The sequence below is a fragment of the Lacerta agilis genome, chromosome 9 (assembly GCF_009819535.1).
Source record: "Lacerta agilis isolate rLacAgi1 chromosome 9, rLacAgi1.pri, whole genome shotgun sequence".
NCBI lineage: Eukaryota > Metazoa > Chordata > Lepidosauria > Squamata > Lacertidae > Lacerta > Lacerta agilis.
The window spans coordinates 10,205,353-10,228,231 of NC_046320.1; the positions used below are offsets into that span (position 1 = coordinate 10,205,353).

Below are 22,879 nucleotides of genomic sequence, written 5' to 3' on the forward strand. Positions count from 1 at the left end.
GCCAGCATGGCTCTGCCCTGACCCCACAGTTGGAGGCAGCAATGCTTCTGTGTGCGAGTTGCTGGAAACCACGGAAGAGAAGAGGGCTCTTGTCATAGCTGTCAAGTTTCGGATTTGAAAATAAGGGATCAGCAGTCTCACCTATCCCGGGGACAGTCACATGCCAGTGGTGGGCGGAGCCAGAAGCAAAATTGGGCGGAGCAGCAATGTAAACTCCAAGCGGGCTCGGGCTCGGAGCGGAGCAAAGAGGAGGGCAGCCATGTGCTCCGCGCAATGGAGCCCCATCGTCTTCTTGTCTGATCCCACCAAAACAGGACAGGAAGCAGCAGCTGCTCAAAGGCAGCCAGGCTCCGCCCGCCAGCTAACCCTATTGGCCAGCTGAGGGGCTCGGCGGCAACGGATAGGGGCTGATGCGGGGGGAGGAATACACCCCCCCTGTAAGCACGGGAAACGGCTCCCACTTGCTTTGAGGGCTGAGGCTTTTCTCTCCAAGTAGGCGAGGTCTTCCCACCCAGTCCCCGGCCAGCAGGGGAGGAGCTGCTTCCATTAAAAACGGGAAATTTAAGGGAAATAAAAAATAAGGGAGAGCAGCGGGAAACTGCTTGAAATAAGGGAGAATCCCAGGGAAAACGGGATACTTGACAGCACTGGCTCTTCTGCATGTAAAATGGAATCCAATAAGTTGTGCCCAGCTAACAGGAGGATTTTGCACAAGGATTCCACCCTCAGGGGGTAAAATACTTATTCCAGGAAACCACTGGTATATGTGTGCCATTATATTAACCAAGCAGGGAGATAAATCTATGTCATGCATGCAAAACCATTTTCTGGTTCCTTGGAAAATAGGGGTTTGAGGGGAAAGCTTACATATCTTATGTTAATGGGAGGCAATATATATTAAAATTAAAGGGATTTTTTTTTAAAAGGAGCAACCAAATTAACGGAGGGGGGTGTTAAAAGAACTGGTTTTGTGAGCAAGAGATTAAAGGCGCTAAATATGCATAACGCGGTTCGACTAAGGGAGATGGAGAAGCGTGGAAATTTATTTGAAGAGCTGGGAAATGCACCATAGCGGATAAGGAATTAGTTCAGGTGGGTCCCAAGGGACATTACTGGAGGGAGGGAAGGAGGGAGAGGACTTTGCTAAGCAGCGGGGGGTTGAAAAGGGTGGAGAAGATGACCCTGGCACCTACCCCCTTGTCATAGAAAAGGCTGGGCGGAATCAGGAGATGGAGCCAAGCAGCTATTTGCAAACAATGAGCAAAGCTGCATCGGGGGCAGCTTGGGACCCACAGTGGGGGGCATCAGAGCCAATGGCAGGTGGAGCCCACATAGGCCAACCTCATGCCCTGCACTGAAAGTGCTAGGATACCACTTTAGTCGGTCATGGCTGCCCCCAAAGAATGCTGGGAGCTGCAGTTTGTTGTGGGTGCTGAGAGCCCCCATTCCTTGAGAGCCAGTGTTGTATAGTGGTTAAGAGTGGTAGGCTCGTAATCTGGTGAACCGGGTTCGCGTCTCCACTCCCCCACATGCAGCTGCTGGGTGACCTTGGGCTAGTCACTGGTTGGATTTAAAGACTGGGTTTCTCTTTTCTTTTCTTTTTGCAAGTCTCTCTCTCTCTCCCCCCACCCCCCCGGTAAAGTCTAACAAGAACAAACTTTCTGGAGAGATGAGCAGCAGGATGCTGACCCAGAGAAAGGGACAGTTTGGTTCTTTGTTGTGACTTTTCAGCGCTTCTGGTTGCACCCAAACCCAAACAGGGATCAAGTTACAGCCGATGAATGAAGCTAAAGTCAAGCCTTCCTGGGATCTGAATGCAAGGAGGAGCTTTGTGCCCACTTCTAGTCATGCTGTTTAGCAAGGCCCAGCTGAATCACTCGGCGCCTCATTTTAGGAACTTAGAATTGTAGGTTTGGAAGGTATCTCAAAGGCCAACCCCCTGCAATGCAGGAATCACGGCTAAAGCACCCTTGACAGAGGGCCATCCAACCTCTGCTTAAAAACCTCCCAGGAAGGAGAGTCCACAACCTCCTAAGGGATTCCCCTTCCCTGTCGAACAGCTCTTGCTGCCAGCAAGTTCTTCCTAATATTTAGCCAGAATCTCCTTCCATGTCATTTGCATCTGTTGCTTCGGGTCTTCCCCTCTGGAGCAGCAGAAGGGAAGCTTACTCTGTCTTACATGCGACAGTCCTTTAGATATTTGAAGATGGCTCTCAGGGCCACATCTCAGTCTTCTTTGCTGCAGGCAAAACAGCCCCAGTTCCCTTAATGGTTCCTCAAAAGGTATCGGATTCCAGACTCTTTAGCATCTCAGTCACCTGCTTCTGCTTGGCAATGTTCCTGCTTGGCAATAGCCTTCTTACACCGGGGTGCCCAGAAGTGGACACAGGACCCCAGGTGTGGTCTGACCAAGGCAGAATAGAGTGGCACTATGCTCTCTCTTGATCTGGACACTAGACTTCTGCGGACGCAGCCTAGAATTGCACTAGCCTTTTTGCTTCTGCATCACAGCTGACTCACTTTAGGCTTGTGGTCTACCAAGAACCCTAGATCCAATTCACATGGACTGCTGTTACGCCAGTCCCTCCTATATCTGCACATCTGGTGATTCCTGATGCCTGTTTCAAGCTACAGTTTTTGGCTCAGGTTCAGTTGTGATTCTGGTCTACAGGTATTTCTTGAATCCAAGCAAAGTAAAAGATTCCGCAACCTGTTTAGCCCACCTGTGCAGCTGTTCTGTGAATCCAGTCCAGCCAGCGGCCAGAGCTGAAAAGGATAAACCAGGAGTCGGGATCAAGGATGGAAGTCGGGAATTAAGGAAATAGGAACACACAGGAACTCAGGGAGACCTGGTTGCTCAAGCAAGGCTCAACTGGAACAGGAAGCCCTCCTTCCTGTCCCGGAGGACCCCGAGGCTAGCCTGGGTAGGAGGAGGGAGCCCAGGGCTCCCCGGAGAAGCTGCCATGTCCAGTTCAGTTGTTTGCCACCTGGGGGAGCTACACATGGATCCAGCAAGATGCTACCTCCGGACCCATTCAGATCCAGTTCATGGGGAATAACAAAAAATAATAATATTTATTATTATTATCATCCTTCAGGAAACAGGGCTTTTTCTGCTGTGGCTTTGGAGTAAATTGGGGTTACCTGTGATTCCTGCATTGCATAAGGTTGGCCTTAGATGACCCTTGGGGTCTTTTCCAACTCTACAATTCTATGATTCCCATAAATGCTTTCTCCCTGAAGTGTTATTTCACCTTATTTTTCATTTTGTAGAAAAGTCAGCACTATTTTATTTTGTTGCTACGTTCCTGTTTTATGATTATTATTTTAAAAATGTGTTTATTAGCTTTAGAGGTTGTGTGTTATTTCACCTGATTTTTCATTTTGTAGAAAAGTCAGCACTATTTTATTCTGTTGGTACGTTCCTGTTGTTTTATGATTATTACAACATGCACGGATTGCCAAACCCGGAAGTAACCCGTTCCGGTACTTCCAGGTTCAGCGCGTTCGTATCCCATGACAAACGCAACCTGAAGCAATTGTAACCAGAGGTATGACTGTATTTTTAAAATGTGATTATTAGTTTTAGAGGTTGTGTGTTTCCCCCCCATTTAGGATGGATTTTACAAAAAACAAACAAACATGTAAAATGCCCTACGAACAGCTTTGAAAGGCAATCAATTAATAGTATGAGACAAACAAAATAATTAAAGAAAACGAGAGCCTTAACAGGATGCCATTTTGTGTTTTTTTAAAAAAAAACAAAAAGAAAAAGAGCGTTATTTGAATTTATTAAAGCTTCGTGTCAAAAATCACAGTTGACTTTGACAGAAGGTTTCAAACCAATGAGTAAACCCCGAACAAAAACAAACAGGCCAACTGAATAGCCAATTTGGTGCAGTAGTTAAGAGTCTTGGACTTGGGACTGGGAGAGAGCAGGGTTCAAATCCCAACACTGGGCCAGTCTTAGCCTAGTGCACTGTACAGGGTTGTTGTGAGGATAAAACAGGGAGGAGGAGAACTGTGTAAGTTACCTTGAGCCCCTTGTACTAGGTGGGCTACTGGCCTGATCCAGCCGGGCTCCTGTTATGTTTTTATTCATCTTGGAGCAAGTGGAACACGAAACTGAATGGAGCCCATTTGGTTCAAAACAAATGCTCAGAGGAAGAAACGGGAGTCCCACGGGAGACCATTTGCTTTGAAGGCCACATTGCAGGGCTATTTCAGGGTCAACAAAATGCACCCGCAAAGGACCCTGTGGTGTAGTTGTGGGTCTTAATTTTATTTCCCTTTTTGTTGTTGAAAAACTCTATGTAACATCGCTTAGGCTTAGCATTCTTATTGGTACCAAATTTATTGTGAGAGTGATATTAAACTTTTGTTTTGCCTATCATTTCAAAAATCCAGTAAAAATAAGAAAGAAAGAAAGAAAGAAAGAAAGAAAGAAAGAGAAAGAAAGAAAGAAAGAAAGAAAGAAAGAAATGGAAGGAAGAAAAGAAAGGAAAGGAAAGGAAAGGAAAGGAAAGGAAGGAAGGAAGGGGAGGGAGTAAGGGAGGGAGGGAGGGAGGAAGGAAGGAAGGAAGGAAGGAAGGAAGGGAAGGGAAGGGAAGGGAAGGGAAGGGAGGAAGGGGAGGGAGGGAGTGAGTAAGGGAGGGAGGAAGGGAGGAAGGAAGGAAGGAAGGAAGGAAGGAAGGGAGGGAAAGGAAAGGGAAGGGAAGGGAAGGGAGGGAGGGAGGGGGGAAGGAAGGAAGGGAAAGGAAGGAAGGAAGGAAAGAAAGAAAGAAAGAAAGAGAAAGAAAGAAAGAAAGAGGACCTTGCTGCTCCTACAGCTGAAGGACAATAAAAACAAGGCTTTAAAAATAAATGAAAATGAAATGGGAATATTGAAACAAATATGAAGCCATATTTGCTAATCTTTAGACTGATCCAAGCTGATAGAATCTACAGTTCACATCAATCCATCAAAACTGATGTCTAATTGTAGTGTGGGTGGGGGTGGGTGACTGCTAATGTTACCACTTTGTTCATAGGCTGTTTGGTGGGTATTTAGGCTAGTGAAGTGACACTGTAGCCATGCGGGAAACATTCACGAAACCATATCCGAGGGAGGGCAGGATCAGAAAAGAATGATTCCTGCCCTCACTCTGAATGGCGAGGGAACAGTCCTGGGCTCCAGTAAGGAGCAGAACAGGGCCGTCTCATCCATAGGGGCTGGTGGCGCGCCGCGCCAGGGCGCCAGGCCCCCCGGGGCGCCCCCGCGAGCCCGCCGGCATACCGGGCGTCCCCTCCCCAACCCGCCCCCGACCCCACGGGCAGGCGGGCTGAAAGCCAGCCGCCTTCGCCTCCCGGAGACCCAGCTGGAGCGCTGGAAGGGCGCGCAAAGCCCCGCGCTGCTCCAGCGCCACGCCCCTCACCCCCCGCTCGCCCACCCCCCTTCCCGAGGGGCGGTCACGGGAGGGAGGTAGGCGGAGAGGCGGCATGCCGGGGGCACCGAGGCATCGCCGCGCCACGGCGGCCGATCCCTCTAAGATGGCCCTGGAGCAGAACCACTGCCAGCACCAGATTGCATGGATCACTGGCCACAGCCGCCACAAATAAATGAAAAAGCTGCATTCCGGGGGGCGGGGGAGGCGAGGGTTGTATGAAATGCACCCCCCAACAAAAGGCCTTAGATCTGAGGAGTGAAAGTTCTCAAAATACAGTTTGCTTTGGGGCTGAACTGAAAAGGCTACTTCCAAAATAGCAATACAGAATATGGATATTATATGATATGATGTGATGATATGTGATATGATTTCTGCCCCAGAAATCAGAACAGTCAGGAGGAGACCATGATAAAGTAGTACAGGAGGATTAATAGATGTCAGAAAATGCTGGCATAGGGACTTTTAGGAACAGCTTTGCCAAGGAGTGTGGCAGGGTGGTGCTGAAAGACAGATTGTGCTACACCACCAAAATGTATTCTCCCCCTCCCCCCAGTGAAAATTTGAGTACCTTCTCATGGTTCCGGCAGGCATTGAATATGAAGGTAAGGTACTAACTTCCATTGCATGTTATCTCTCAGATACTGCATACCTTTACATGTCAGGCAATCAAATGTAGCCATATGCCATTGCAGGTCCCCCAAGAAAACACTCTCAAAACATCCTCCCAAACCAGCTATGAGATGTAGCGGTCAAATAAAGTACCATTCAATGCTGGACATAAAGGTAACAAACATTCGGTAAATGCTGGATTATCCTGAGCAGATAGGGAACCGCAATTTGGAAGGCAGCGGGAAAGGGAAGGGAAGTTTTAGGAATAATAATAATAATAATAATAATAATAATAATAATAATAATTTATTTGTACCCCGCCCGTCTGGCTGGGTCTCCCCAGCCACTCTGGGCGGCTTCCAACAAATATTCATTTCAGACCTGGGTGTGAAGAAGAGAGACCCCCCACCCCATTGAATCGCATTCCTCACTCAGTGACATACACATTATACTTGGGAAACAAATGGATTAATACTCACTCATCCTGGTCCCCTGTTTGGTCATATATATACCAGTTATCGTCAGGAGCAAAGTTGCCATCCATGGAGAGGTCGTCGGTCACCAGCCCTTGGGAAGACATCCCGTTTGCTTCTGTCCGGCAGGATAAATGCAAAGAATAATGGAGTCTGGGGGGGGATGTGTGAGATTTTTTTCCTTAGCTATAGATTTAACCCTTCTTATTAAGCATCTGTCCTGCAGCTGATTCAGCTCAACTTGCCGAGGAGTTTAAACCCCCATTGCGCCCAGCTCTGGCAGCTGTGAGGCTCAACACATCCGACTCAACTCTTTCCTTTAGCTGCTTCTGCCTCTTTCTCCCTCCCACTTTACTCTGCAGAACTTGGCTCAAAGTGACTCCTGTTTCAACAGCTGATGAAAACAAAGGAGAATAGAGAGCGTGGCCATAAAAATCTCGCTCGGGGGAGTCTGGGTCATGAAATGGGACAAGGGGATTAAAAGGAACCAAGGGCAGGTTGAACTGGGTTCCTGCCCGCCCACCCACCCTCCACTGCAGAGAACGCCGGACCCAGAATGAACCAAACCAATTGTTTTCTTTACTTAACAAAGGTTTACGTGAATCTCGGGAGCAGGGCGGGGGAGGGGGCTTAAGCAAAAATGATTAAATATGGCTTTAAAGGAGGAATGGACACATTGGCTCTTCTTACATTCTCGTGGGAGAGGGCTCTTGGGCTCAGATCCTGCTGGTGGGCCTCCCTCTGGTTGGCCACCATGAGAACAGGACGCTGGACTAAGCGGGCCATGGGCCTGATGCATGAAGCACTTCTTGGGTTCCATGTCCCAACTCCTCCCAGTTGAAGCCAAACCACGCTCTCCATTTCTAAAAAAGCAGTAGCTAAGAAGGCTGATCGCCGAAGAATTGATGCTTTTGAATTCTGGTGCTGGAGGAGACTCTTGAGAGTCCCATGGACTGCAAGAAGATCAAACCTATCCATTCTCAAAGAAATCAGCCCTGAGTGCTCACTAGAAGGACAAATCCTGAAGTTGAGGCTCCAGTACTTTGGCCACCTCATGAGAAGAGAAGGCTCCCTAGATGTTGGGAAAGATGGAGGGCACAAGGAGTAGGGGACGACAGAGGATGAGATGGTTGGACAGAGTTCTCGAAGCTACTAACATGAGTTTGGCCAAACTGCGAGAGGCAGTGAAGGATAGGCGTGCCTGGCGTGCTCTGGTCCATGGGGTCACGAAGAGTCGGACCCGACTGAACGACTGAACAACAACAAAGAAGGCCAGATCCAAAAGAAGGCCACGGGATTCTTCTGCAATTAGAGCACTGGTCCTCAGTCATCAGAACACAAGAACTGGCCTGCTGGATCAGGGCAGTGGCCCATCTAGTCCCATCTAGTTGGCCAGTGGCCAACTAGGTGACCAAAGAGGAACCAGCAAGCAGGATCTGAGCACAAGAGCAGCTCTCCTGTGGTTTCATAGAATCATAGAATCATAGAGTTGGAAGAGACCACAAGGGCCATCCAGTCCAACCCCCTGCCAAGCAGGAAACACCATCAAAGCATTCCTGACAGATGTCTGTCAAGCCTCTGCTTAAAGACCTCCAAAGAAGGAGACTCCACCACACTCCTTGGTTTACAGCAACTGGTATTCTGAAGCATTGCTGATTCCAACTGCGGAGGCAGAGCAGAGCCATCCTGGCTAGTAGCCATTGAGTGCCCTCTCCTCCTCCCTGAATTTGTCTCATCCTCATCTAACTAAAGCCATTCAAGTTGGTGGCCACCACTGCTTCCAGGGGGAGCAAGTTCCACTGTTTAACTGTGCAGCTTGTGAGGACTACTAGCCACTAACTAGTCCTGAAGATCGGGAAGAACTTTCTGGCAGTGAGAGCTGTTTGACGTCCCACCTCAGGAAGAATGGACTCTCCTTCCTTGGAGGATTTAAAGCAGTGATTGGGTGGCCATCTGCCATGGATGTTTTAGCTGGGATTCCTGCATCGCAGGGGGATGGGCTGGATGGCCCTTCTACAATTCTATGAGTCTATGAATTCGGATCACCAAAACCTGAAGAGATGTACAAGTAAGGATTTCAGAAATTCTGAGGGGGGAGTCACACAGGCTGTTGGTGGCACATTCAGAGCCAGAGTCTACACCAGGCATCCCCAACCTTTGGCCCTCCAGATGTTTTGTACTACAATTCCCATCACCCCTGACCACTGGTCCTGTAAACTAGGGATCATGGGAGTTGTAGGACAAAACATCTGGAGGGCCGCAGGTTGGGGGTGCCTGGTCTACACCTTCCCCCTTTGGACCGGAGGGATCCAAGCCACCACATCCCCATCTGTACAGTCCCCTCGTCTCCCCACAGACCGTGCCAAGCATGAATGGGGTAGCTCACAGTGACCGCCTTGCGAGAGCCAAATTCTTGTTCCCTCTCCCAGCATGGAGCCCACACTCCGCCCTGCGTTTGCCCGAAACTCGATCCCTTTGCTCCTCTGCCTAACCTCTGCCTGGGAAAGCAAAGGCTTTGATCGGGACTGCAAGGGAAGAGATTGATGGCTGCAATAAAGCCCCTCCGTATTCTTCATTTCCCACTATCCATCACTCCCCAGAGAGCATTTTGCCTTCCGCCAAAATGAATAGCGCAACAGTGAATTGGGAAGTGTTTGAGGGGTGGGAGGGGATGGAGGAGCAGGGATTGCAATGAGAGCATATTGCATGTGGCTTTTAATAAAAACCGATAAGAGATCTGACTCAAGAACAGCTTTTGATTTCTTTTAGAGGGAGTTAATTCAATTCAATTGAACTTTGCGCAGGAGTTGCAACAGGAAGGTAGCTCAGCCGAGCCAGGAATCTGGGCTTGAAAGTCAGCCTGGATGGTGGCTGCCATTGTTAAAACATAAGAGGTTGTGCTCAACTAAGTCTTACTCAGAGTAAACCCATTGAAATTAACGAACCTAAGTTAGTCGGGTCCATTCACTTCAATGGGTTTGTTCTGAGTAGGACTGGCACGTGAATCTAAGCAAACAGAAAAAGTGTCCATTTTGCAAGCGTGGGCGGGAGGTGGGCAGAGCACACGTGATATTGTGGGTCTCTTGGAATCTGGGGCTGCAGCCAATGGGAGGAAACAGGACCTCTTGGGATGTGAATGCTCCACACTCTCTCCATCCAGACTCCGGCTGTATATATGTGTAAATGAACCATAGATCATAAAGATGACACAGACTTCTGTGTCCCATTGTCCAAAAGTAAGCACAGTCCCTGGGAAGTGCGACTGATCCCCCTGGACAGGGCCATCTTAAGCATATCCGGCGCCGTGGTGCAAAGATCCCTCCAGCGCCCAACCCCCGTTTCCCAGAGTTGTCGACCTTTTCCCAAGCCTCTGCGTGGATCACTCTCCTCCTGCGGAGGCATGGGAAGGAAGCTGCACGCCCTCCAGCCATATAGTTGATGGGGCACAGCTGATGGGCATGCAGGAGGGAAAGGGGAGGCTGCCGGCAAAGCCGCGCAGCTCCCCCACTTTCTGGGGCGCCTCTGAGAGGCTGGCACCCTGGCGCAACGTGCCAGTAAACCCAATGGGAAAAACAGCTCTGCCCCTGGACTCTTGCACCGCTCAGAGATTTGTGAGGAAGGGGCACCATATAACAAGACGTTTCATTGACAAACTGGCCACAATCCCTAGATCTGAGAACATAAAAGGAGCCTGCTGGATCAGGCCAGTGGCCCATCTGGTCCAATGCTCAAGCAGGATCCGAGCTCAAGGGCCCTCTCCCCTTCTGTGGTTCCCAGAACAAGCACCTTGGCATTCAGCTGTGGGGACAGCATAGCCATTGTGGCTAGGAGCTGCCAATAACTGTCTCCTCCATGAATGGGTCCACTTGCTTTCAATATTTTGATCCGTTTTGGGTGGCCACATTACAGAGGACCACCCTAGCCTGTTTGAAGGCTTCCTCTAGCTGAAGGGCTGTCTGGTTCACGCCCAGTTCAGTGATGCAGACAGGCAGCTCCCAGTCTCCCTCCCTGGGGCAAGAGGGCTTGTATTTTGTTGTTGTTCAGTCGTTCAGTCGTGTCCGACTCTTTGTGACCACATGGACCAGAGCACGCCAGGCACGCATATCCTTCACTGCCTCCCGCAGTTTGGCCAAACTCATGTTAGTAGCTTCGAGAACACTGTCCAACCATCTCATCCTCTGTCGTCCCCTTCTCCTTGTGCCCTCCATCTTTCCCAACATCAGGGTCTTTTCCAGGGAGTCTTCTCTTCTCATGAGGTGGCCAAAGTACTGGAGCCTCAACTTCAGGATCTGTCCTTCTAGTGAGCACTCAGGGCCGATTTCCTTGAGAATGGATAGGTTTGATCTTCTTGCAGTCCATGGGACTCTCAAGAGTTTCCTCCAGCACCATAATTCAAAAGCATCAATTCTTCGGCGATCAGCCTTCTTGATGGTCCAGCTCTCACTTCCGTATATTACTACTGGGAAAACCATAGCTGGCTTGTATTTAAATCTACTTAAATCTGAAGCTGCATTTATACATCAAAGCACATGCAAATTCTAGGCCAATCTTCCTCCTCTTTTTTAAGGCAGTGTGTTTACAGTAGTAGCTACCCTTCTCTAGCAGAAAAGTTTTCCAGGAGTATTTCATATGATTTAAGTAACCCCCCAAAGAGTATTTTGTTGAAGTTCAAATGATAACAGCCATTGCAGTAAGTTCTATCTAGGGTATGTATGTATACAAAATCAATATACATAGCCCACCTAATTTCAGCAACCAGAAACATCATAACCAGACACTGGAGAGACCTGTCAGGAGTAAGCATGGACCGATGGTACCAAGTAGAATGGGAAACAGCCTTACTAGAAAAATTAACCAATAACCTGAAACTGATATGAGGACAAATAGAATAAGATGCCTTCACCCCAGTATGGCTCCCCTTTATCGCATACACAGCCCAACAAGACAATGACAAGAATCCACCGACAGCATACAAATCAATATGGCTGACCTGATCCATAACGCCCACCCACCCCAATCACACATGAAAACAAAGACCACCACAGCCAACCACAAATGAACAACCACACCCTAGGCCAACCCCAACCTCTCTCACTACCAAAGGAACACAAGCGAACAGCAGAGAACCTGCACAAGCATCGCTGACACCAAACCCTACATATATTAGGTAAAATAGAAACATGGTCACCCCACCCCACCCCACCCACTCTCCCACCCCTGTCCACCTCTTTCCCCCTTCCCAATGTCTCAACAAATGTAACTGATTTGTAAAAGTTACAGGTAGGTAGCCGTGTTGGTCTGCCATAGTCAAAACAAAATAAAAAATAAAATAAATTCCTTCCAGTAGCACCTTAGAGACCAACTAAGTTTGTTCTTGGTATGAGTTTTCGTGTGAATGCACACTTCTTCACGAAAAGCTCATACCAAGAACAAACTTAGTTGGTCTCTAAGGTGCTACTGGAAGGAATTTTCAAAAAAAAATATTTTGTTTTGATTTGTAAAAATGATACATGTAAAAAATACGAGGGAGAGATGTCACACATACTTTTGTAAAACAAGAAATCTTTAATAAAAAAACACTTCAAAAAAAAGAAAAGAAAAAGAAATGTATGAAGGACCAGGATGCAGCTCAGCAATCAACACCTCACTCTTAAAAAAAACAAACCACACACACACCTCCTTCTTCCAAAGAGCTCAAGATCGCATAATGTCCCCCCCCCCACTTTATCCTACAATAACCCTGCGAGGTAGGTGGGGCTACTTCTCTCTTTTGCACTCTACCCCAAGGAAAGCTGAGTCTTGGTTCTCTCCCCAGCCTACAAACCAACCAGTTCCCATTCCAGGATGCGGAGGGGGGGGGTGGATTTGGCAAAGTGTCTCAGGAGGCAACCTGACCTACTTTGGAAGAGCTAAAGGCAGCTGCAAACGTGCGAGGGATTATTAAGGCAAGTTTCAAGGCTATTCAGTCCTAGCAGCACCTGTTGCAACTGAAAGGTGGACCTGGGGCTTGTGTACACACAAGGCAGCTTTGTTCTCCTGGTCTGGCTACATGGTGCTTTGCAGACTTAATACAGATCAAGCCACACTCTTCTGTGCCCAAGTTCTCTATCCTTTACCCCCCCCCTCCCTCTCTCCAGGGAAACAGCTGGAGGGAAAAAAATTGCTGCAGGCAAATTAAAGAGGCAGAAAGAAGAATCCAATTCATGCATGGATTTTAATTTTCTTCTTCAGATGGAAGCATCCTGCTGGTACCTGTTTGCCATCTGAGGTGGGGTGGCCCAGATGCTGGTTTTGCACCTCAGTGAGGACAGAGTCTCAGACTCAACACAGCTTGTTGTTTTTGTTCAGTCGTTCAGTCGTGTCCGACTCTTCGTGACCCCATGGACCAGAGCACGCCAGGCATGCCTATCCTTCACTGCCTCCTGCAGTTTGGCCAAACTCATGCCAGTCACTTCGAGAACACTGTCCAACCATCTCAACCTTTGTCGTCCCCTTCTCCTTGTGCCCTCCATCTTTCCCAACATCAGGGTCTTTTCTAGGGAGTCTTTTCTTCTCATGAGGTGGCCAAAGTACTGGAGCCTCAACTTCAGGATCTGTCCTTCTAGTGAGCACTCAGGGCTGATTTCTTTAAGAATGGATAGGTTTGATCTTCTTGCAGTCCATGGGACTCTCAAGAGTCTCCTCCAGCACCATAATTCAAAAGCATCAATTCTTTGGCGATCAGCCTTCTTTATGGTCCAGTTCTCACTTCTGTACATTACTACTGGGAAAACCATAGCTTTAACTATACGGACCTTTGTCGGCAAGGTGATGTCTTTGCTTTTTAAGATGCTGTCTAGGTTTGTCATTGCTTTTCTCCCAAGAAGCAGGCGTCTTCTAATTTTGTGACTGCTGTCACCATCTACAGTGATCATGGAACCCAAGAAAGTGAAATCTCTCATTGCCTCCATTTCACCACAGATATGTGCCAGCAATTCCAAGGGAGGGCCAGAAATTAACAGATGCATTCAATCAGATACTGTATAATACTTCCATAAGTACTGACTGTGACCAAATGTTTGTTCTGAGTACCCAGCGGCTGTTTGAGAATCCAGGAAGCTCTAGCTTTCATTTGCAACTGGCTGCACATCAGTTTGGGCATTTTGAACTGCTGTGGTGTTGTGTAGCACCACAAATCCACACAGTAGCATGAAACTAGACCTGAAGTGGGAAATAGATGGCCCTACATTGTACGGGCTGACTGGAGTACCTAAAAGATACTGCCATGTGGGAAGCTGCCTGAAAGCAGTCAGACCATTTGTCCACCTGGCTCCATATTTCCTACCAAAAGCAGTTTTAGACAGGAGTCTCTCCCAAGGCAACCCAGAGATACCACAGGTTGAGCATGGCACCTTTTGCATGCACACTCAGTATGTTTTCTACCACCAAGCTATGGCCCTTCTCAGATCTCATATGAGGCAAATTCAGGTAGAGAGTGAATAGATGAGTCACAGGCCCCATCCACCATTTACCGTATTTTTCGCATCCATAGGGTGCACCGGACCATAGGGCGCACCTCGTTTTAGAGGAGGAAACAAGAAAAAAAAAATTTTTCTGGTTTTCCTCCTCTAAAAGCCCTGGGTTTTTTTTAGGAGCAGCTAAAAGTTTTGCAGCTTTTTTTGCAAAGGGAAAAGCCCTGTTTTTCTGAGGATCAGCTAAAAGTTTTGCAGCTTTTTTTGCAAAGGAAAAAGCCCTGGGTTTTTTTGAGGATCAGCTAAAAGATTTGTAGCTTTTTTTTGCAAAGGGAAAAGCCCTGGGTTTTTTGTGGGTTTTTTTAGGATCAGCTAAAAGTTTTGCAGCTTTTTTGCAAAGGGAGAAAAGCAAAGCTCCTTTTGCAAAGGGGGAAAAGCAAAGAGGAAAAGCCCCATTTTTATGGGGTTCAACTCACATTTCTGCAGCTTCTGAAGGAAAGGGAGCTATTTCTACAGTTTCCAGACAGTTAATCTAATCAGCCAGTCACATGTCGCTGGGGAAACAAACAACCTCCCTCTGCAGCACATTCAACAATGGAGGGTGGGGCTGAAAGGGAGCCGGGACTCTTATCTCTCTCCCGATCTCTTGCTGATCAGCTGCTGAGCGGGTCCTTTCAACACCCCCTTTTCTCTTTATAAAATAAAAAGCACTATCTGCTTTTGGCCCCTGGGCAATTCGGCTCCAGGGACCACCATTCGCTCCATAAGACGGACAGATATTTACCCTTAATTTTTAGGATGAAAAAAGTGCGCCTTATGGAGCGAAAAATAGGTAACTAGGCTGCAGAAATCCAATATATTCCAAACTGTCACAGCTCCATTTAACATAAAAGGATGCTCCGAATCCATGCTTAAACTAGAGGCAGCTAACCTTTAGCCCTCCAGATGCCGAGTGATTCCATCTCATTCCTGACAATTGGTTGAAAGGGCCACAGGTAAACCAAACTCTTGATTTAAATAGCTCTCTTCCCTATGACTGAGATGTTTTCAAGAGTCTCAAAAATGGTGGTGGTGGGAACCGTGGCAAGCATGATGCCCTGCTGGGTTAATGAAGGTTGATCAAGAATTGCTTGAAGATAAAAGCATCACCACCCGTGGAGTCTTCCTGGCATCTTCTCCTGCTGAACAAGTGAAAGGTGGGCAGGAGGAACAAGCCTAGTGGTATCAATGGCTCCCAAAGCCATTGGATGACTGGATAGGGATGCAAAACCAGCCTAACACCTTGCTAGTCTGACCTAGATTAAGAGCAGTTGCTGTGATGCTCTCCAGACGTTCAGTTCCAACTCCCATCAGCCCGGCAAGGACACCCAATGGTCAGGGATGATGTTGCAGCTGCAGTCCAATTACATCTGGAGGTCATCACGTTGGCTGCCCCCAACCTCAGTAAAAGGAGATTGCCACCATCAATATGATTCAATAATGAATCATATTGCAAACAGCAATTTTGCAGCCTGTCTGAGTCTGGGAAGCTTCCTGTTAAGAACTTGTTGTGGCATGCAGTGGGATTGCGATAGGGCGCTATCTCTGTGTTCTTGTGGTATTGGAGCCTTGGCCATTATCTGCTGCTATTTCCCCGTGTCACAGAGGCCTTGTCCCTTATCTCACTGCTCCCAGGGGCTGGGGGGGGGGAGAAGCATGGCACCAGCTTCCCCGGCAGAGAAGAAGTGGTGAGGGAAGGTCTACATCAGGAACAAGGGAGGGAAGAAGAATCAACATGGGGATCTGCTGCCCTGGTGAATTATGATGCCTGAGGCAGTTGCCTCACCTTGCCACATGGGTGGGCCGGCCCTGTTGGTGGCAGAGCACATGTTTTACATGCAGATAGATAGAGGCTCAATCTCTGGCATCTCCAGGTAGGGCTGGGAAAGAAGGAAGCCTAAAATTCTGATGGAGCAGAGGCCCAAAGGCCAAACAACATTTGTGGGGGGGGGGGAAGGGACCCCGTCCATTAGGTCCAGTCTTGTCCGATTCTGGGGTTGCGGTTCTCATCTCGCTTTATTGGTCAAGGGAGCCGGCGTGCAGCTTCCGGGTCATGTGGCCAGCATGACAAAGCCGCTTCTGGCGAACCAGAGCAGTGCACGGAAACACTGTTTACCTTTCCGCAGGAGCGGTACCTATTTATCTACTTGCACTTTGACGTGCTTTCAAACTGCTAGGTGGGCAGGAGCTGGGACGGAGCAACGGGAGCTCACCCCATCGCAGGGATTCGAACCGCCGACCTTCTGATCAGCAAGCCCTAGGCTCTGTGGTTTAACCCACAGCGCCACCTGCTTTAAAAGACAATTGGACAAATGAATGGAGAAGCGGGCTATGGTTGACTCCCAGCCACAATGGCTATATCTTTGCAGTGGGAGGCAGCAATGTGTCTGAATTCCACCGGTGGAGGGTGGTTCTTGTGCTCGGGTCCTGTTTGGTGGTTTCCCACAGCCACTCTGAGAACATGGGTAGCAGGCCAAGCGAGAAGGCCTAATTCCTCCTCACCCCCTCAGAACTGCATCGTCATATTGGGAAAAGGTTCGCCTGTTGGACTGCTGCTTGTCATCCACACTGCAGAATAAAAGTCCTGCCATAACCTGCCCCCTCAAACCAACCACCTGTGCATCATCTCGTTGCTGTTGTCATGGAGATTAGTGCAGGCAAAAATTCATCAATGGCTGTGAGCTGACCTCAGTTATGCACCCCTCAAGCCAAGGAGATAGATACAACCTTAAGAAGACATCTGAAGCAGTGTTGCCATATGTCCAGAATTTCTGGACATATCTGGCAATCGGCTGTCAGAAACAATGCGTGAGCATAAATTGCTGACATTCAGGAAAATCTGGATGTATGGCAACCCATGTTGGCAGTGTTGTTTTTGGCGATTTCCCTTAAAAATAGCTCAACAAGTTTCCCATAAGAATCTCAACAACTTTTTGTCTGGATTTTCACTCCTTGAAATATGGCATCCCTATCTGAAGGCAGCCCTGTATAGAGAAGTCCTCTAAATGTGTGTGGTTGTGTGTGTGTGTGTGTGTGTGTGTGTGTTGGAAGCTGCCCAGAGTGGCTGGGGCAACCAGCCCCAGATGGGTGGGGTATAAATAAAATTATTATTATTATTATTATTATTATTATTATTATTATTATTATTATTATTATTATTATTGGAATAAAAAGGTAAAGGGACCCCTGACCATTAGGTCCAGTTGTGTCCGACTCTGGGGTTGTGGCACTCATCTTGCGTTACTGGCTGAGGGAGCCGGAGTACCGCTTCCGGGTCATGTGGCCAGCATGATTAAGCTGCTTCTGGCGAACCAGAGCAGCGCACGGAAACGCCGTTTACCTTTCCGCCGGAGTGGTACCTATTTATCTACTTGCACTTTGACGTGCTTTCAAACTGCTAGCTTGGCAGGAGCAGGGACCGAGCAACGGGAGCTCACCCCATCGCGGGGATTCGAACCGCCGACCTTCTGATCAGCAAGCCCTAGGGTCTGTGGTTTAACCCACAGCGCCTTCCGCATCCCTAATGGAATAGGACACCCCTATTTTCATCAGAGAAATGTTGGAGGCTTTGCACCAAGGCTTAGAGTGTTTAACTTCTGGGTGCAGAGGGAAGGCCTCGAATATGCTTAGGGTACATCAAAGGGAAGGACCGGGTGGGTGATGAAGGCTGGTTCACTAATCTTCAGGTCCACCCCCCCCCCCACCAAGAGAAGAGGTCAACCAAACAAGAATCACAGCCTTCCCACAGTGATTCGGGTTTAATCTCTGCTTGGTGGGAGTCCTGTCCAGAGTAGGAAGAGGGTTTGCAGTTCAGCCCTTCCTGGACAACGAGGCTGCTTAACAAAACCACAGCCACTGGTGAATTCTGTCCGCGATCCCCTTGACTGTATGTAGCTTCAACCCTGAACACACAACAATAATATTAAAGCTCTGGATCCAGAAGGCCCAGAGTAAATGCAGAGTAACTCGAGAGCAATAAAAATACAGATTTAGAATGAAATTAGATGAGACGTCATCCACACAATTGCTAAATGCATGAATAGGTGTTTTTTTTAAAGTAAATTGCAAATGTGGAGCATTTAACCTTTTGCTCTTACATCAGCTGACAGTGATATACCCTGCCTTTGATACTTGAGGTGGTTGTTTTAAAGGACACACACAATTGTTTGACTGTAAATTATTTCAGCTGATTTTCTGTGGTTGTAAACAGCCCTGGGACCTTCAGGTGAAAGGGAAGAAATCTAACAGATAATAATAAAGTACCCATTTTCCCATTCACTCCGATGGAAGCGGCTGCAAATAGCAAGTGCAGGGGCCCAATATGGATCAGGACCGCAACAGGGGCGACAAAGACTTAAAGCCCACAACCTCTCATGCCACGGTTCAGATTCAGATCAGGCCCCCTTTGCATTGGGGCTGGGGAAGCTTCCATTGGGATGAATGGAAAATGGAGGAAATCGCAGTGACTGAAGAGCTCATTTTATTTTAAAAAAATACATCACAATATAATTCATATCCACTTTGTATTGGTTAGCAAATTTGAAATACAAGCATCATAAACAATTCTTTTTTTAAAACAAGAAAACAAGCCAGTGTTAAAATCAGATGCTACACCTGTTTTGAAGTCCTGCCAATGAACAAGTCTTTGTTCAAGTGGAAAGCTCCCCCAACTTTCCCATAAATATTCCTGAATGCCTTTGAAACTTTACTCCGGAGAGTAGTCATATTGATAATGACAGCTTGGGGTTAAGTGGAAGTTGGCAGAGCTCAAAACAAAACATCCAATTTTTAATGTGATTGAAAATTTAAATTCCAGCAACTACGTGTAAATCCCAGCAAATGCGTAAGAGAAAAAAAACTCAGGAACTCCAGAAATTAAATTATGTTGAACAGAAAAAAGTTACAATTCTTGTTTTATTTCTCTCTCTCTCTCTCTCTCTCACACACACACACACAAACAGAGAGAGAGAAAGAGAGACTACTTAACAGGAAAGAATTCACGTAATACTTCCTGGTTCTAATTAAGACAAATTCTAAAGAGGATTTGAAAACAAAACTTTTGTACTTTGGATCACCAGGAATGCTGCTTTCATAAGAAAGGAAACTGCCAGCTTTTCCTTCTTTATACAACCATCCCCACGGGTTGAATAATTGGGGATTTTAAATGTTACTGTTCAGCACGGTGGTTACATAGAACTTTTTAGCGGGTTTTTTTTAAAATAAAAAGGCTAACCGTTTAACACATGGCCAGCGCAAAGTTCATTGGTAAAGGAAATAAGATGGCTTGGAGACAGAGCAGGTAAAACAGAATATTACCTTGTTTGCAATCAAGATCTCCAAAGGCAGGCTAGCAGAGAGAGAGGGCTAACTTCTCCAAAGTAGGCAGACAAAACAACTTGATGAGAGGAGTCCAGATTGTTCAATGAATCTGCTGATTTCCCCCCCCCCCTTCCTCCCCAGAGGTGCCCCCTTGGAACCTGTTTTCCTTAAGAGCTCATTGCCTGGGGTTCAGCCTTGAGAGGCAAGGTTGCTCTGCAAAGCCCAGCTGCTCCCAAGTCTCCCCTCATCTGACCAGGGGATCCCAGGAGAGATGCAGCCCCAGGCAAGCACACTTGGAGGCAAAGTTCAGCTTGCGGGCAGGGAGTGAAGGATCTCCTCCAGCCAAAGAACTTTATCCCCTTCACGGCTAAAAGGGCTTGGCTTGGGGCCAGCCCAGGGATCAGAAAACTGAAAACAACCAGCCCTGTGATCCTCCTCCTCCTGCTCCTCCACGGCTGGTCTAGGAAGGCAGCAGAGAAGCTCTTCCGCCCACAAGGATTTTGTCCACCCCTCTGTTCTATTCTTAATCCCTCTGGCCTATAAGTGTTGTGAGTGTGGAGAGAGTTATTCATTCACTTATTCATTCACTGCGTTTATATTCCACCTCTTCCGTCAAGGAGCTCAAGGAGGGGTACATAGTCCTCCTTCTCCTCATTTAATCTCCACAACAACCCTGTGAGGTGGAAACAAAATAAAAAATTCTTTCCAGTAGCACCTTAGAGACCAACTAAGTTTGTTCTTGGTATGAGCTTTCGTGTGCATGCACACTTCTTCAGCTACACTGAAACACAAGTCACCAGATCCTTAAATATAGTGAGGGAGTGGGGAGGGGTATTACTCAGAGGGTGGTGGGAATGGGTGATAAGCTGATAGGTGTGGAAAACCTGTTGATGACTCTTAACGGCTGCAATTAGTCTTGCAGGGAAAGGCAAGGGGTGAGATGGCTAAAGATAGCTTTGTCATGTATAATGAGATAAGAATCCAATGTCTTTGTTCAGACCAGGTTTCTCCATGGTTTTAAGTTTGGTGATTAGTTGCAATTCAGCCACTTCTCTTTGAGACTGGAAAGCTCATACCAAGAACAAACTCATACCAAGCTCATACCAAGAACAAACTTAGTTGGTCTCTAAGGTGCTACTGGAAAAAATTTTTTATTTTGTTTTGACTATGGCAGACCAACACGGCTACCCACCTGTACCTGTGAGGTGGGTTAGGCTGAGAAAAGACGGTGACTGGCCCAACCAAGGTCACACACAGTGGGCTTCGTGGCCGAGTGGGGATTTGAACCCTGGTCTCTCCCAGGTCCTAGTCTGACACTCTAACCATTACACTGCATTGGCCAGGATCTCTCAGTTTCTCATTTTTCATTGTTAAGATTGGTTCACCCAATTTCTGTGGATGTTTGATTTTCTCCCCTCTTAAACAAAAAGCCTTGTGGAAATCTGTATGCAGTTTGTGAGCGCTTCCCTAGTATAAACGGGATATTTTGCCTGTACATGCATTTTTCTAAGCAATTTCCCCTCAAACAGAAGGCACTTTTTCATATGATATCTCCAGCATTCAAAATTCGCCAGGCACATTTCGCACACATCCTGTTGAATTCTGTCCGTTATATTTTATCTGCACAACGAGAACGTATTTCAGGAACCAAAAAGTCGTATTGAAAATAACAACTTTCAAGCTGCCTGGCCCCCAAAAGGCAACTAGGCATTCTGTTTTGGTGACAGCTGAGTTTCTAACACTGGCCATCTCTCCCAGTAAATGCATTTTCGTATGCATTCTTTGGTCGGAGAACGGCATCGCAAAATTTGGTGAAGTGAGAATTTCAAAGGAGAGCTGTGCTTTGCTTCATCTATCAGTTTGAGAAGTAATCATAATAATACCTTTATGGTCAATGTACAACCTGTGTACAATGAAATTAACTGAGCCTCCCTCCCCGCCACACAAACACTCAATCTCATTGCACCCTGTGTGCTTGTCGCACAACGCACCAACCCCAAAAGTCAGTTGCACTATATTATTTTCCCGTTCAGCAGCCTAACAGCCCACGGATAGAAACTGTTTTTTAGCCTGTTGGTACGACTGATTATACTTCTATATCTCCTGCCCGAGGGTAGAAGATTAAAGAGGTGCTGGCCGGGCTGTGAATCGCCCCTGAGAATTTTTCTCGCTCTCCCAAGGCATCGATCCCTTGCGATGTCATCTAGCGGGCTCAGGGGACAGCCCATGATATCATGTGCTGTGTTCACCACCCTCTGTAAAGACTTTCTGTCCGTGGCTGTCAAGCCATTGTACCACACTGTGATACAATATGAGAGGACACTTTCTATTGTGGAGTGGCAGAAGGAGGTCATCAGTTGTTGTTTAACATTGTTCTTTCGCAGGACCCTGAGGAAATGGAGTCTCTGTCGGGCCTTCCTAACCACCCGAGTTATATTGTTTTTCCAAGTGAGGTCTTCACTAAGGTAAACTCCCAGGAATTTAAAGAAAGAGACTCTCTCCACACAACTCCCCCGATATACAACAGGACTAGTTCCCCTCTCTTCCTCCAAAAGTCCAACACCATCTCCTTTGTCTTGCTAATATTTAGGTGCAAGTTATTCTCTAGGCACCATGCAGATACTTTTTTTTAACCTTCCCCCTGTACACTGTTTCATCTCCACCTGTAATTATTATGGTAGTATCATCTGCAAACTTAATAATTATAGTGGATGGATCAGATGCAATACAGTCGTATGTACATGTACAAATTTTGTAGGGCGGCATTCAATTTGGAACATAAGAATACAAGAAGAGGCTGCTGGATCAGGCCAGTGACCCATCTAATCCAGCATAATGTTCTCCCTGTGACCAAACAGATGCCCCGTGTCTGAGTAGGCTTATGTAAAGTTCCAGGGAGTTCCAGAGGGTAGGTGCTGCCACACTAAATGATTAAGTTCTTATAAGTATCACGTGGCACCTCTAGTAGTGCCCATTCCGCCAATCGAGTGATTGAGTGGGCACACGGGGAGTAGGGCAATCTTGTAGGTAAACTGACCCCAAGTTGTTAGGGGCTTTATATGCTAATAGTAGCACCATTAACATAGGTAAAGGTAAAGGGACCCCTGACCATTAGGTCCAGTCACGGACGACTCTGGGGTTGCGGCGCTCATCTCACTTTAATGGCCGAGGGAGCTGGCATACAGCTTCCGGGTCATGTGGCCAGCATGACTAAGCCGCTTCTGGCAAACCAGAGCAGTGCACGGAAATGCCGTTTACCTTCCCGCCGGAGCGGTACCTATTTATCTACTTGCACTTTGACGTGCTTTTGAACTGCTAGCTTGGCAGGACCAGGGACCGAGCAACAGGAGCTCACCCCATCACGGGGAATCAAACCGCTGACCTGATCGGCAAGCCCTAGGCTCTGTGGTTTAACCCACAGCGCCACCTGCGTCCCTAGTACCTTTACCATAGTAACAAACAAAATAGGGCAACCAAAGCAATTTCTGTGCCGAAACCAGGCCAAAACCCTGATTGAAATGGATCTAGAACATCAGTTCCCTCCAAAGGCACCTGGATCTGG

At 47.5% G+C, this 22,879-nt stretch overlaps 1 protein-coding gene across 1 annotated transcript in view; it reads right to left on the reverse strand.

Moving 5' to 3' along the window:
* Positions 1 to 6,708, reverse strand: part of STRA6 (signaling receptor and transporter of retinol STRA6) — a 40,053-nt gene extending 33,345 nt beyond the window's left edge. Inside the window, exon 1 of the mRNA XM_033160589.1 lies at positions 6,515 to 6,708. Coding sequence (XP_033016480.1) covers positions 6,515 to 6,615 — 101 coding nt within the window. The 5' untranslated portion in view covers positions 6,616 to 6,708. The remainder of the gene's footprint in view (positions 1 to 6,514) is intronic.
* Positions 6,709 to 22,879: the final 16,171 nt, after the last annotated feature.